Raw genomic sequence first — 16485 nt, forward strand, 5'->3', positions numbered from 1 at the left:
GAGACCCTCTCTTGTGTTCCCGTTCTCTTATTCGCTCCTGATCTCTCTCCTGCTGTCAGAGTACTCATCCAGCTGGATGGCACCTGCTCCACTCCACAGTATTGAGGCACCACGCTCTACCCCCGACAACCTGCTGAGGCTGGGGTTATGTCTGGTTTAGATTAGAGATGGACCGATCCTAAATTACTGGATCGGATATCGGAGAAAAATAAAAAAATGTAATCCGATCCATTAAATATCAAAAAAGCACCTCACAAAACTTGCGACACGGCGTAACTCTGCTCATAACCGTAGCACTTTGGAGCAGTGTGCTCACGTGATAGAGCAGCTGTGTGTATTTGTAGCCTCGCTACCAAACCTGCATTTCATCTCTGAGGAAGTTATCCCAGAGAGAAGTAAAGCAAGTGTGTAAGTTGATCTCTGAATGTTTGTAAAGCATTCCCATGTTAAGCTTAACAACCGATATATGGAGCGACTGCCTCTTCTCTCTCCCTCCCTCTCCTGCTGCTACTTCAGCCATGAAACTGATTAATGATCAGTTTCATTTCTGTCTGTCTCTCTTCTTTGTTTTTGGCCCACTTTGCACCAGAAAGAGGAAACCAGCGGCTGAACAACAGCAGCACGTTTAAGCTTGATAAGCTGTTGTTAGAATTTATTTAATATTACTTTCTACTCCAGGATCTTTTTCTACGCAGCTGACGGCTGTAACTGTGCAGGGGCGGATCTAGCAAAATGTCTGCCATCTATAATCCAGTTTTGAGATCCCTTCCCAGACGCCTTAACGCCCACTCACATCCTGAGCCATCTGATCTCAGGAATTCGCATGATAAGGTGGGGCCAGGTTTCACAATGAACACACCCGAAACTCTGGCTGACTGGGATCCACACCCAGTTTCACACCTTGGCTCAGGCGATTAGAGGATCATCAGGGGGTCCTTTTGTCCCTCTGTGGGGGGTTTCTCCCACTAGGTTTATATCTGGGACTCTCCACCATTTGACCTTAGAACTGAAGAAGCTTCTCGGATGAGAGGTGAAACGTCTTCAAGTAACTTAAAGAAGTCCAGACGCTTTTCTTTGCAAGCTCCTTTGACTACGATGACCTGGATGACTGAGAACCTTCATAGACATATCTGAAGAGTACATAAATATCTGGTTTCAACTGTATATTTGATGATGTTGGTGTTTGGCTTGATTGTCAGCACAAAGAGGGAGAGAGAGGAACAGAGAGGGAGAGAGAGAATGAGGACAGAACAGAGATGGAACAAGAGCAGGTGAGACACACATGTTAGTCAAATGGTTGTTTGCCAAAACTCATCAGAACATGTACCTAGTGTTTCTTTTTAGATACCATTTGTTACTTTTCAAATATTTATTAAGTTTTGCAGGCTTGTTTGCACAACGAGGCTAAATAATTATATAAACTTTTCTCAATCTAAATATTGTACTTTGGTAGAATTAAAAAAATAAGTGTAGTGCAGGTCTATGATGATTTTTAGTGCTATCATCTAGTTCTGATTCTTGTTCTGTCTTGGTTAAGTCCTCAGTAGTCCTGATTTTGAACTGTTGTAGTCCTGTTTTAATTCTGGATCAGTTCTGGGTCTGGTTGAATTGGGGTTTAGTCCTCGTGTCTTGATACAGGCCCGACTTTGTTCTGCCTTGCTGCTTAATTAAAAAAGTAGTTTAAGGTGTCCTGCATATGTATATAGAATAGCATCTGGCTGCAGTTTAAAGACTTTTTTTGTCTCGGTCTCGTCTCAACTTGGTCTTGTCTTGGTCTCGATACCCTCTGGTCTTGGTCTTGTCTTGGTCTCGATACCCTCTGGTCTTGGTCTTGTCTTGGTCTCGGATTAGGCGGTCTTGACTACAAGTCTACTCTGGTGACGCCAGTCTCCTCTTCCCGCCCAGTGCACTAAAACACTCGTGTTCACAGCTCAATGATCCACCAAAACCTTAGCTTTAAAATCCTGGAAAGGGGGAGGAGACTAGAGAGAAGTGAGAGGATGAGAGGCTTACAGCACAGGTTAGAGAAAGTGGGCAGGAACCCTCTGCTTTCCCCCCACTTAAGTTTCGTTTCTTGTCGTTGGCACTTCAAGGCACTTCAAGGGAAACAGCCAGAGAGGTGAGATATTTTTGTGTGAGTGTGTGTGCTGTTCATGACCTTATTTTTCTTATTCTAAGGAGCTTGGAAAGAAAGCATCTGGACTTCTTTAAGTTTCTTGAAGACATTTCTTCTATCACCTGAGAAGCTTCTTGGGTTCTAAGAGCAAATGGTGGAGAGTCCCAGATTTGCTCTTAGAACTGAAGAAGCTTCTCAGATGGTTGGAGAAACGTCTTCAAGAAACTTAAAGATGTCCAGACGCGTTTCTGTCCAAGCTCCTTAGAGTACGATGACCTGGATGACTGAGAACCTTCACAGACATATTTTTTTCTTATTCTTTCTTTTACTACGACATAAAGAGTGTTCACGAGGCAGGAGATGCTCGTGGGCTTTAAGAAGCTGTAGGTGTTTTTCTTTTTAATGAGCTCTAATGGGAACCTGAGTGTACTTTAATGACATATAAATGGGGAAAAAAGGGCTCCATTAGCTGCAAGTCCTGCGCTGACACGGGGCACGCCCAATCCTTTGATTTTCATAATGTAGGTCTCCATCAGGGACAAAAGGGCCACAAGTTGGAACCCAACTTTGTCAGGATTGTTTTGCACCTCTGGGTTGTCTCTGAATATTATCCGTGAAGCTTTGTGTCAGGATCCCAGACAGGGCACATTTACACACAACTTCGAGTCGCTCGCCTTGAGGGCATAACCGATTAAGGTTAAGCATTCATGTTTGTGCAACTGTCGCTCTCTGTGCACCCTCCTCCTGCTGGTTTCTATCTCACCCACCCCTCCCCCTTTTTTCTCTTCTTCTTCCCTTTATCCTTTCAGTTTTCCACAGAATTTCCATAGGATTGCGTCGGGAAGTGTGACCTTATTTTTCTTCCTCCACCCAGAAAAGCTCTGCACCATGTCTGCTCCTGGTAAGTAACTGTATTTCACATTTGTGCTGACTGTTTTCCTTTCTTCATTGGGAGAAAATATGAAGATGTAAGAGTGTTTTAAAAATGTGAGAAAAAAATCCGGTCCACCCCCCAAAAGAAAAACTACTCACTTGTTATCACTGTCACGGTCAGCAATGGCAGACCGTGGAGTTGAGGAAAGTGGGACCCAAACGCTGGACTCTTATAGTGAAGGACAGTGGATTTATTTATAGTGAGTGGAAGAACAACAACTATGTACAGATCCAGCCTCCAGTGGCGATTCCTCTGTGAATCCCACACAGTGCACGTGTCCATAAACAGTGAAAAAGGTGACAACTACAAAACCCGATTCTGCTCCGTGATTTCCCCTTGAGACGACGCTCTTCACTCCCGACTCCTGGTGACACAAAACCACACACAGCTCAGCAGGAAACCCACAGTAGCAATGTCGTTCACACAAACACCCATCAACAGAGGTACTTTACAGGGTTAACATAGTATAATCCCGCACTGACTGGAGCCCCGCCACCTTCCTAAGCAGGACATCAGCTGCAGCTGGTGAAGGCTAACGAGCAGAAGGTGCAACAGCCTCCAGTGCGGGAACACCTCCGGGTCACAGTCCCCTCAGCGACCCAAAAAATCCGGGAGCGCGTATGATCACACACACAGGAAGGAGGAAAAAAGGAAAGAAAACCACCAAAACACAACATACGGAATAATAAACATATCCAAAAAATACATGAGCCCTGGGTCCTTAGACTGCTGTTCACCCCAAGTCCAGCACCCTGAGGCTGTACGCTAAGCGGAAGAAAGGAGGCCAGGGACTAGTGAGTGTCAGCACCACAGTCCAGGATGAGGCAGTGAACATCCGTGAATACATCAGGAAGATGGCCCCAACCGACCACGTGCTCAGTGAATACCTCAGGCAGCAGAAATCCGAGGAAGTGGAGGCACCATCCTGGAGGGACAGGACCCTGCACAGTATGTACCGCCGGCAGATAGAAGAGGTGGCTGATATCCAGAAATCCTACCAGTGGCTGGACAAAGCTGGACTGAAAGACAGCACAGAGGCACTAATCATGGCAGCACAAGAACAAACTCTGAGTACAAGATCCATAGAGGCTGGGGTCTATCACACCAGGCAAGACCCCAGGTGCAGGCTGTGTAAAGATGCCCCTGAGACAATCCAGCACATAACAGCAGGGTGCACGATGCTAGCTGGCAGGGCATACATGGTATGCCATAACCAAGTGGCCGGCATAGTATACAGAAACATCTGTGCTGACTATGGCCTGGAAGTCGCAAGGTCAAAATGGGAAATGCCAACTATGGTGGTGGAGAAGGACCGAGCTAATCTGTGGGACTTCCAGATACAGACGGACAAAATGGTGGTGGCTAACCAACCGGACATAGTGGTGGTAGATAAACAGAAGAAGACGGCCATAGTGATCGATGTAGCAGGTCCGAATGACAGCAACATCAGGAAGAAGGAACACAAGAAACTTGAGAAATACCAAGGGCTCAGAGAAGAGCTGGAGAAGATGTGGAGGATGAAGGTAACAGTGATCCCAGTGGTAACTAGCTAAGCAAGTGGCTCCAGCAAATCCAGGAAAAACATCAGAGATCTCTGTCCAGAAGAGTGCTAGGAACAGCTAAGATACTTCGCAGGACCCTCAGGTTCCCAGGCCTCTGATAGAGGACCCGAGCTTGAAGGATAGAGAGGGGAATTTATATACCGGTATATATATGTAGCGTAGTTTTTATGTGTGTATATTTATATTGTCATTCATACTCAGAGTTGATGGATTGTTTTAGTTTTTTGTGATCTCTTACATTTCCCCCTTGTATTTCTTATTTGTGCTAAATATTGGTAAATATTGAGCTCTACTTTCTCAAGTTTGACTGTCATAGTTTGTATGGTGACAACCGAGCTCATATATTCAAATTCAGTCAAATCAGACTGTCAGTATATCTGAACAGATTTCCCCTCCAGTTTACCCAGGTGCTCCAAACCAGTCATCCTACCCCATGTCTCAGCCCGGTGGAGGTACATGTCCAGTTTCTCCTGGATATGAACACCCCAGTCATGGCCATCCACCGGGCTTCAACATGGGCTATAAAAAACAGCCTACGGTCATGTACCAGCCAGTACCCATAGGACCAGCTCCAGGCCCTGAATACGGTGGCCCATCAGGGGGGATTTCACCAGCTCCTGGAGGTCCAGCAGTCCCCGTTGGTGTCCCACCTGGACTTGAGTACCTCACACAGGTAGGGCAGAGAAAGGTTAAACCAGTGCAGTTTTTTGTTGTTTTGTTTTATATGCTGTCCTGTTCAGCAGCTTTTGGAGTCACAATTATGATCTGAATGCACTCTTGTGCCAAACATATTTTGCTTTTCCAAGATGAGCTCTGAAAATTCACTGTAGGCTCCACTTGTTCACGTCTTTCTTTCATCTATCTAGTTATTTCTTTCTATTAGTGTTATATCAGTCATTGGATAGTAGAGACCTTCCCAAACTGTGGGGCCCATCCCCGGGGGGGGGGGGGGGGGGGCAGAGCCATGGCAGGGGGGGGCACGGGATGAAAAGGGGGGGGGGGAAACAAAACGCTTGGACACTGCTAGCACGGGCGCCTACAGAAACGCAAAGCAGGAGATGAAGCATAGCTGAATATGTTTCCAAACCAACTTCATTCTAAGCCTAGGACTAGAAAATATGGTGAAGCATATCTGCCCTTTGGTTTCACCTGCACAAGTGCCGAGGTAGGTCTCCCCTGCAGAATTGGTTTTCCCTTTGTTGGGAGCAGCGCTGGGCTGTTTAAATCATGGACAAACAGTATCCCACATTTGTGATTTTTAGTTCACAAACACTTGCTGTAATAACTAACTACTCCTGACATTTTGGAGATGTTAGCTCTGTATACAGTAAAGTTACAGCGGGATACAAATAATATCAGGCTGATCCTGCCACGATTTGTTCCACCTGTTCAAATCACGGACAAACAGTATCCCACAGCTGTTTATGTTTTTGAACCCATTTTGCACAGAGAGGCATTTTTTGAAAAATGTATTGATAGCAATGTTGAATATTATTACACAGGGAAAAAAAACAACTACACGTAAAATAATCACATCTGCCTTTGTAAATGGAGGGACTGTAACTGCGTGCGTGTATGTAAGCGTGTAAAACCTGCAGATAGTCAGATTAACAGTATTTTGTCTCTATCTGCCATTCTGCAATTCTCATGTAAACAATAACGTGGCGCACAGCGTGACGTGAAAAAAGGCACATACCTTTGACATTGCGTGACGAACTCTGTATTCCTCGTCCACACATAAACACAAAAAAGGAGTTTTGAAAAATCTCAGTTTTCGGTGATTCGAAACGCTGTTTACGTGTGGACGAAACAGCTGCGTTTTCAAAAATACCAGTGTAGGTGCAGACGTTAGCGTAAAAGAGTTAGTAGTTTATTTTCTTACTACCTGTAATTTATTGCAGATTACTTGTATTTGCTTAATTGTTTACTAAATGTTTGAGGTGTGAAATAAACCGCAATGGAGCAAAATATGAGTGTGTGTGGTTGGAGGATGTGTGGGTGCGTGTGCGTGTTCGCGGGGGCGCGAACAACACGAAAAATGTTCGGGGAGGCGCGAAAATCTTTCTTGTAAAACAAAGGGGGGCCCGGCAAAAAAAGTTTGGGAACCACTGGCAGAATAAAAAATCATTGCAATCAGGTGATTGTGAGTGCTGTGGCATTGGTTCAGTGTCTTGTTAAATGTCATGAATTTTGATCAGAATCGCATTTTATATATATATATATATATATATATATATATATATATATATATATATATATATATTAGGGCTGGGTATCGTCACTGATTTCTAGAATCGATTCAATTCCGATTCACAAGGTCCCGAATCGATTCGATCCATGATTCGATTTAATTCGATTCAATTCGATTCGATTTAAATCTGGGAAATTTTGACAGTCAGAAATATAATTCAGATCAGAACATTTACATATTTTTGTATCTATAAAAAGGAAGCTGACACTCGCAAGACTTATCCAAGGTGTGAGCATCACAGCAGATGCCTTTGTGTCAAAGTAGCTGAAGATAAAACACAGAAAAACATGTAGGTGATTTTCCTGGCCTGGGATTTTATAAAAATATTCTGCAGTACATCGAAAACGAAAGAAAACCATTAATTAATGAACATTACCTCTGACGTTACAGCAGTTTTATTAGAGACACGGTTAAGCGTTTTGCATTTTGAATAATTTTAAAAAGTTTCAATTTGTTCAGTATTGAACAGCAGAAATGAGGTTTTCTTTTCGGAAGAATGTAAAAGGGAAAAAAACAGCGGCCGACAGCGCTGTAAACAACAGTAGACTTGTGCGTAACAAGCAAGCGAATAATGAAGAAAGCAAAACTGTTCGAGAGAGAGGGGGAGGGAGAGAGGGGGAGGGAGAGAGGGAGAGAGCTGCGCATGGCAATGGAAGCAAAACAGTAAAAGAGTGAATTCATGACGATGTTTATGTGAAGCGTTTGGATCTTCTTTTGCTGCTGGTTCGGTCAATATTGTTTGGAGAGAGATCAAACTAACAGCTTTAGAATCAGCGCATAAAGGGCGTGAACACAAAGCGCGGACCCGGATCAGCGAGCTGTCGGCTTTCAGCCCCGACTGTGAGAAAGGCGACATCTAACTGATTCTGATCCGCTGTGTGTTTAAGTCTATGTGCAGAATCCCTGTACCTGCTCTCATTTACTGTTTGGTGGTTCTTGAAATTTTGTGAGATGTCACTAGAGATTCTGGCATTTCGGACAAAATAAATTTATATTAAAAAATCGATTTAGGATTTTAATGAATCGATTTTACGTTATCCAAGCCAGAATCGATTTTAATCGATGAATCCATTATAAAAACCCACCCCTAATTGGGTACCAAGCCCCAAGTGCGATAGGAGAAGGATTGTTGAGTGCGAGAGGAACTGACCTGAAAGAAAGGATTATGGCCAAGCTTGAAACCTGGATCCCCCGTAGCCGGTTACCAATATTACGTGAAGTACCCTCAGAAGGTCTGCTAGATGATGTTAATGCAGCACTACGGTAGGGCTGAACGATTATGGAAAATAATCTAATTGCGATTTTTTGCCCCAATATTGCGATTGCGATGCAATATGCGATTATTTTTTAAGGTCTTTGTCTTCTGTATTATTAAACAAAGACAAGCAATACATCATATAGTATGGCCAATACTATATTACATTAATTTTAAACTGTTCTTTCCTGGAAGACAGACCTCTGTTATGATGACATGAGGTGATGCATGAATTGATGACTGACATTTTTATTTAACTTCTTCAATCACAACAGTATATTTGAACATACACAATAGTTTATTTTTAGCTTACAAACATCTGAGCATAAAGTGCTGACAAGGAACCCTGGTGTAAACATTAAAATGAAAGTCAGTACAATGTGCAGATTGCAGAAATATACATAAAAAAAATCAGTGGCTTTACCACACTCAGTTTTTCGACATCTGTGAACTACTAGACAGTCATTCAATTAAAAAATAATATTAAATAAATAAAACTAATAAATAAAAAATACACACATCTTACTGATCTCTGCAGTCAGTAACATTACACATAAAGTGCAAACATAATAGCAATTGTATAAACACACACACAAACATGCCTTTAAAGTTTAAAGGCGTGAAATTGGACGGTCTAGCCTTCTGATTAGCGTCACCGCTGTCTCGGTGGAGTTTAATAAACTCGGCCGTCTGCTTCTTGCTATCTAAAATATAACCAGACACTGGTGTAAATTCTCGACTGTCTCATACTTCTGTTTAATAAGTTTTCTGTTTGACGTTTAGTCAGCTGTGTGAAAACCAAGGAGGAACCCACCCGGGGGATTAATAAAGTTTTATTTTATCTAATCTAATAACTTTAATCTCAGCCAAACCGATTTACTCACGAACAAACAAAACACTGAAAAAAGCCCAACAATAACATTTTTAGGTTGTCTAAGTGACTTATATATCACGTTTAACCCGAGCAGCGAAACTCCGCGGTGATCTGAAAATGATGTGCCGGGAGTTGTGCCGTTCTCGGCCGCATCAGTAATCCTCGAGCTCCCGGCTAGCTGTCGAGCTGGTGGGTAGCAGACGCCTCTGAAAACGTCGAAGCACTTTTGCAAATATGGGATATCTTGATAAACCGAGCAGATATTTGATGTTTACACAACTACTTTCTCGCCTGAAAATATGTTAAAAGTTTATTTTGTGACCCAGAAAGATTAGTATGAGTAATTTTAAAACTTAGTAGCGGCCGCCATTGCTGGAAACTGGAGTTTGGCTGGGCCGCGCTATGAATTCTGGGATATGGTAGTAATTTGGACAGCCTTATAATCGCAGTATAATCGCAGCCTTTGCGGTTAGAAAATTGCACTTGATCATGTCGCGATATTATCGCAAATGCGATATATCGTTCAGCCCTACACTACGGGCAATACCTACAACCACGATTACCGACACTAACAAGCTGATCTACAATTCGGCAGCAGTGATCAGTGAGATGCTTGGCTACAAGCTGAACAGCCACAAGGGGCAGTACCCTCCATGGAGAAGGAGGCTAGAGGCTAAGATCAAGGTAGCACGGAGGGAGGTTAGCCAACTATCGGAGTTGCAGAAAGCCGCGATGAGGAAGGTGCCTAAGAAGTACAGGAAGCTGTCCATACCTGAGGTCTTGGAAACTGCCAAGCAAAGACTCACAGCCTTGGCCAGCCGCTTGAGGAGGTACACCAGAGAGATAGAAGGCAGGAGAATAAACCAGCTGTTCTCCACGGAACCAGCAAAGGTGTACTCTCAGTGGCAAGGGAACAATAAGAGAACAGCACCACCAAGGCTGGAGGCAGAACAATACTGGAAGAGCATATGGGAGAAGGACGCAACCCATAACGGCAATGCTCAGTGGCCAGAAGGGACCGGTCCCCTCCAACTACCGACCAATAACCTGCCTCAGCACCACGTGGAAGCTCCTGTCAGGCATCATAGCGGCAAAGATGAACAGGCACATGGGTCAATACATGAGCGGGGCACAGAAAGGGATGGGCAAGAATACCAGAGGGACAAAACACCAGCTACTGGCAGACCAAGCAGTCAGCCGAGACTGCAAGACCAGACTGACCAACCTGTGCAGTGGATTGATTACAAGAAGGCCTATGACTCAATGCCCCACACCTGGATCCTGGAATGCCTAGAATTGTACAAGATCAACAGGACCCTGAGAGCCTTCATCGGGAACTCAATGGGGATGTAGCCGACAACACTGGAGGCCAACTTCAAGCCCATAGCACAAGTCACCATCAAGTGCGGGATCTACCAAGGAGGTGCTCTGTCCCCACTGCTGTTCTGCATAGGCCTGAACCCCCTCAGTGAGATCATTAACAAGACTGGCTACGGATACCGACTACGGAACGGAGCAGTTGTCAGCCACCTCCTGTACATGGATGACATCAAGCTGTATGCCAAGAGTGAACGAGACATCGATTCACTGATCCACACCAACAGGATATGCAGCAATGACATCGGAATGTTGTTCGGGCTGGAGAAGTGTAGTCGGATGGTAACAAAGAGAGGGAAGCCACTGACATCAAGACAAGAAAGCTCCTTACCATGCATGGAGGGTTTCACCCCACGTCCAGCACCCTGAGGCTATACGCTAACCGGAAGGAAGGGGGCCGGATGACTCATTTAATCCTCCCATTTTATTTGGATTTGGTATGAACCTGAAAAGCTGCTGGCCATGGGGGTGAACAGATACAGTTCCTGGATCTCTCATAGACCTCTTAGTAAGAGAAAAGGTCACATGTTTAAGACTGTTGTGGGTAAAAGTAGCATTTTGTAGTTCTGTTATTGGCTCACCATTGAAATACTTGTACAGTAGTTTGCTGCACTATTTGGTGATCATTAATCTCATCTCGGATTTGGAAATGTGTGACACCAAAGTCAGTTTCCTTTTTAAAATAATACGCGAGGTCAGTCCCGTTGGCCATTTGAACCCAGTTAAAGATCACATTCAAAAAATTTTCTTTTAAAAATCCCTCTATAGGATTTATTTGTGCAAATATTAAAGGAAACACCTCCCAAGCTTGCATTATATACACATTAGTGCTTGATTAGCTTTGCAGACAAAGAGAAAGAAGGTATGTTTGTTTAACCAGCAGAGTCTGATGGAGCTGAAATACTCTATGGCTTAAAGAATGAATTTTTATATGGGAAGGTCATTTGCATTGAAAATGCCTGATATGTGCTTTTAATTGTTTTTAGAAGGAAGAGACTTTCAGATTGCAGGATGTGCCACAGAGTTGCTTTATTTTCAGTTTGCTTTCTCTCCTTCGGTTTTAGATTGACCAGATCCTGATCCATCAGAAAGTCGAAGGTGAGGCGTGCATCTTGTACAACACAGAATATTTAATCCTTCAGCAGCTCATAAGCAGCAGTGTGTGAGGCTTAAAGCCTTTCAAGATGAAAACGAATGGAAGAAAAATTATATCTGCCCTTGAAATTCCTTACTTATTGTTACTTCATTGCTCACCGTTTTCCCTTCTCTTCTCCCAACCACGCCCAGCATTCATCGGTTTTGAGAAAAACAGACAGTATGAAATCAAAAACAGTCTGGGTCAAAAGATCTACGAGGCCAAAGAGAAGAGTGACTGCTGCGAAAGGAACTGTTACGGCTCTCTGCGCAGCTTCGACATGAAAATAAAGGACAACATGGACAGGGAGGTTATCCGTCTCATCAGGCCTTTCCGCTGCTCCTCCTGCTGTTGCCCCTGCTACCTGCAAGAGGTCAGTCCACTCTAATGTTTCTGTGTTTGAGTAGAAGTGACTTGGCTAGTGTTGAAAGAGGTTAATGGAGTCATATTGCATTCATTTACCACACCTAGACCAATATTGTTCCCGGTCAAAAGCATTTTTGGTGTGAAATCTGAGTACTCATCCATCATATCTGGATTATTGTATTTGATCTAGATGTGCTGGTTAATCTTTAGCTATAGCAAATATCTGAAGAGACTCAAATAGGGAAGAATAAACTCTTTACTTTCTGTTAAGACATACCTAATCACTTTTTTTGATTAAATAAAGATAGATACAAAAGTTAGATCAGATAAAGGCAAATAAATCAAGACATTACAGTTTTATAAGGGGCAATGATTTTTTTTTTTAATGTAATGTAGAAATTAAAGGAAAAATCTGAAGATTTTAAGAGAAACGTGAGCTCTGTAGTTTATTTTGTGACACTTACACTTACAACAGCTCATCTCCTGTTCAGGATTTACTTCTATTCTTCAGGAATGTTTTTAGTGGAGCTGCTATACAAGTCTGCTTTATTCGCCTGCCTCTGTTAACCCTGCTGGATTTAAAGTAGTTTTTAGGGTGGGAAGTGGGCTAATTTACTGCTGATTGGTCCAGGTGACCAAAGAAACTGCTCTGAGTTATCAGTGTGCTCTGTCCTGGAACCAGCTGCATGCAGATTAATGTTCTCTGCATTGACAGTCGATTGGAGCTGCAGGCCCTGCCTGTATCATTAGTGATCATTGATGTGAAATTGGAGTCAGTTTGACAAGGACACTGGTATTTGCTTTTTATGCACGTTTGAGTTTTATGGTGAAATGTACAGAGTGCACAGTGTAAGCAGTTAAAAGGAGGCTTCCAGTGAGCAGTCAAAAAATTAACAGCTACTAACCGTAGTCCATCCAGGCATGCTCAAGAAGATGGTCTTGAGGCCAAATTTAGGGAAAGCATTTGATTCAAGATCTTTGTGATCACCCATTAAACACTGTTCTACAGCCTGTTTAGAACATCAAACGAAGCTCTGTGAAATAGCTTTCTAATTTTGTGCAGAGCTACTATGTGTCTAACTAACTATGTGACCAACAGATGGAGGTCCAGGCTCCACCTGGGACCACCATAGGGTACGTCAAACAGGACTGGCACCCTTTCCTGCCAAAGTTTTCCATCCAGGGAGCAAACAAGGAGACACTCATGAGACTGGAGGGGCCCTGCTTTGCCTGCAACTGCTGTGGAGATGTCAACTTTGAGGTGAGCTCAGAGGGTCGTTGTTTGTGGGGGGAAACCGAACTCTGAGTAAATTTCATCCATCAGCCAACAGTGATTTGTTACAGATCCACTCAGATAATCTAAACAGGACTGGTAACAGTCACAGAAATGTTGATGATGATTTTAATTAAGTCAACTAATAATTGGGCAGTTAATAATTATAAAAAGAGGAGCTTTGGTGGAGGTTTGTTGCAAAGCAGCTTGCAGGTGAATTGCAATTGTAGGCAGGCTAAAGCAGCTTAAACAGCAGATCAGGTCAGCTAATCTCCCAGGATTGCAGCAGAGCCTGATTTTTGTTTATTACGTAATCTTCTTGTGTCTTGGTGAGCTTGCTTGTCAGTATTTTCTCCCACTCGTCCAGTTACTTTTCCAACACTAAAGAGCATTCACGGAAACACATTTTTCCCATTAGTTTGACACCAAGTGAATGATCCTTAGTGCTGCTGGTGGTCAGATTGTGTTACCTTTCATACAGAACCAAAAAAGCTGTTTTATCTCCTGGTAAGCTAACTGCACATTAAGCTCATATTTCTCAGTAAGAAGGCAAAACAAATTTAAACAAATCAGCAACAATGTGAACAGTTTTGAGTGTTTAAGAAAGCAATTGTGGCTGACGAACGCTGGTATTCTTATTGTTGTTCAGCTCAAGGGGAAAGATGGCGACACCCCCATTGGTCGCATCAGCAGGCAGTGGGGCGGCCTTCTGAAGGAAACCTTCACTGACACCAGTAACTTTGGCATCCAGTTCCCGCTGGACTTGGACGTGAAGATGAAAGCTGTGCTGGTGGGCGCCTGCTTCCTCGTTCCTCACGATGTAGATGGACATTGTTGATTTTGAAATATGTGGTGTGTTGCTGAATAAAACAATCGAATACTTTTGGCGTTGCTCTGCAGGATTTCATGTTCTTTGAGAAAATCGGAGAGGCCAACAATTGCAGCAGTGTGTTTTCATAACAGAAGAAAACGAAAACATTGGGGGATGCCCTGCGATGAAGGTGTTTTCCTGTTATGTACTGGGCTCCAGACTAACTTTTGCCATGATTGCACTGGTGCGCCTAACTTTTTTTCTTAGGTGCACCAGCACAAAAGTTAGGTGCACCCAAATTTTTCACCCGAATCGCTGAACCCCACTGTTTTACATATTCACTTTTTTTTTAAATTGCTGTGCATACAAACAATATTGATTTGTAAATGATTAACTAACAATCTTGTGAACACAAAGTTCTTTATTTGGAGCACCATTCTGCAAAAAAGATAAGTTACTGAAAAAGTGCTTGTGCTTAAAGTTTTTTGGCACCCCTTGGCAATATTGTAGGCAATGTTAAACTTAATCATCAGCCTGGCCTGGCTTTTAATAGCAGATAGCCTTAAAAATATTCTGCAGTAGAACAAAAACTGAAGAAAACGTGAATGGACATAATGAACATAATGAACATGAATCAACATATTCAGCAAAAGGACTAGATGTTACAATCCCTGATAATGCATTGCTATAAATGGAGAAAATCTTGAGGGATGGCTCTTATGAGGAAAGGCAACCAGTGGCACTTCCATTCCCATGTTATTACGGCCGATAGGGCATGAACAGGGAAAAGGGGGCAAAAAGACATACTTTTGAAATGTAACCCTTTCAGTACCAGTTAGATCACATAATTGTAATGATTTAGAAAGAGATAATTATTTTTTTAAAATTAAAACTAGAGATGGCACGATACCACTTTTTTATGTCCGATACCGATATCATAAATTTGGATATCTGCCGATACCGATATGAATCCGATATAGTGTTTTTTAATCAATAAAACTGTTTTTTTTAAATATATTGCTGCATTTTGTATAAGTTAATACTCAAGTTTAAATAAACAACAACACTAAAGCTATTCTGTTATACCTGTATGTAAAAAATACACTGCACCCAAAATATTTCATAGTTCAGCAAAACTGATCAACTAATAAACTTAAACCTACTCCATCCTCCCTATTCTGGTAATTTAAAGAGTACTTAGCAGAAATATTAAGCAACCTAACTAATAGGGTTGCAAACTCCCAGCAAAGAAAATGGGGAACCACCCCCCACCCTCCACCTCATGATGCTTAATCGATGTAATCAACTTTAATTTGATGCAGTGTGGAAAAAAATGCACAGAAATAAATTATTTTTCAAGAATAATTAAATAGATTCAACATCTTTCTTTTACAGAACTGCAGACTGCACAGATGGTATCTTCCCAAAGGAAAAAGTACTACAGCTTACTAGGGTATATATATTAGACTTAACAGTTACTATATACAGTAAAGGACTTCTATACATTTTACATCAGATTAAAACTTTGGGTGTCAGATAATTATTTATTAAAAGCTCGACATTTTAAATGAGAATAAAGAAAAGTATCTCTTTGTGCCCCCTTTTCCCTGTTCATGCCCTATCGGCCCCCCTGGCTAAACTTTGCTAGATCCGCCCCTGCACAGTTACCAGCTGTCAGCTGCGTAGAAAAAGATCCTGGAGTAGAAAGTAATATTAAATAAATTCTAACAACAGCTTATCAAGCTTAAACGTGCTGCTGTTGTTCAGCCGCTGGTTTCCTCTTTCTGGTGCAAAGTGGGCCAAAAACAAAGAAGAGAGACAGACAGAAATGAAACTGATCATTAATCAGTTTCATGATTGAAGTAGCAGCAGGAGAGGGAGGGAGAGAGAAGAGGCAGTCGCTCCATATATCGGTTGTTAAGCTTAACATGGGAATGCTTTACAAACATTCAGAGATGAACTTACACACTTGCTTTACTTCTCTCTGGGATAACTTTCACAGAGATGAAATGCAGGTTTGGTAGCGAGGCTACAAATACACACAGCCGCTCTATCACGTGAGCACACTGCTCCAAAGTGCTACGGTTATGAGCAGAGTTACGCCGTGTCGCAAGTTTTGTGAGGTGCTTTTTTGATATTTAATGGATCGGATTACATTTTTATATTTCTCTCCGATATCCGATCCAATAATTTAGGTCAGTATCGGACCGATACAGATACGCAATATCGAATCGGTCCATCTCTAGTTTGAACATGTGCCTGCGTAATGACAGAGAGAAAATGCAGGTTGAGGGAAAAATTTAAAAGCAGATGTTGAGGTTAGTGAGCATTGATCTGGCCTCAGAATGGTTGGAAAACCCCACAGGCAAAGCTTGCACGAAACACTGTAGTTCCTAAGTCCCTGGAAAGAGTTGGTGCAGTTATGACTGCTGGTACAGAGAACTAGAGAGGAGACCAGAATCTTAACTGAATCAATTGACTTGTTTTTTTGTTCTTTTTAAATTTGGTTGCTAGCTGTTTGCCATCACCAA

General features: G+C 42.5%; 2 protein-coding genes across 3 annotated transcripts; both read left to right on the top strand.

Annotated features, from left to right (window-relative positions):
• The first annotated feature begins 2019 nt into the window (after positions 1 to 2019).
• LOC147335796 (phospholipid scramblase 2-like) lies at positions 2020 to 14924 on the top strand. Of its 2 annotated transcripts, XM_086282278.1 has the most exons (8): positions 2020 to 2119; positions 2926 to 3017; positions 5011 to 5285; positions 11434 to 11467; positions 11657 to 11877; positions 12970 to 13131; positions 13793 to 13963; positions 14044 to 14924. In XM_086282278.1, the coding sequence occupies exons 2-8, from the start codon at positions 3005 to 3007 to the stop codon at positions 14101 to 14103; spliced, it is 936 nt and encodes a 311-aa protein (XP_086138404.1). In that variant the 5' UTR covers positions 2020 to 2119; positions 2926 to 3004; the 3' UTR covers positions 14104 to 14924. The 2 variants fall into 2 exon arrangements, with proteins under 2 accessions (XP_086138404.1, XP_086138396.1); XM_086282270.1 differs by lacking the exon at positions 14044 to 14924 and having other exon boundaries at positions 13793 to 14025.
• On the top strand, positions 3791 to 4603 carry LOC147335797 (uncharacterized). The gene has a single exon (XM_086287778.1). The coding sequence runs from the start codon at positions 3905 to 3907 to the stop codon at positions 4601 to 4603; it is 699 nt and encodes a 232-aa protein (XP_086143904.1). The 5' UTR covers positions 3791 to 3904.
• Positions 14925 to 16485: the final 1561 nt, after the last annotated feature.

The sequence above is a fragment of the Aulonocara sp. 'chitande type north' Nkhata Bay genome, linkage group LG3 (genome assembly GCF_057382095.1).
Source record: "Aulonocara sp. 'chitande type north' Nkhata Bay isolate Kocher_YH1m ecotype deep benthic linkage group LG3, A_spYH_male_GT1.1, whole genome shotgun sequence".
Lineage (NCBI taxonomy): Eukaryota > Metazoa > Chordata > Actinopteri > Cichliformes > Cichlidae > Aulonocara > Aulonocara sp. 'chitande type north' Nkhata Bay.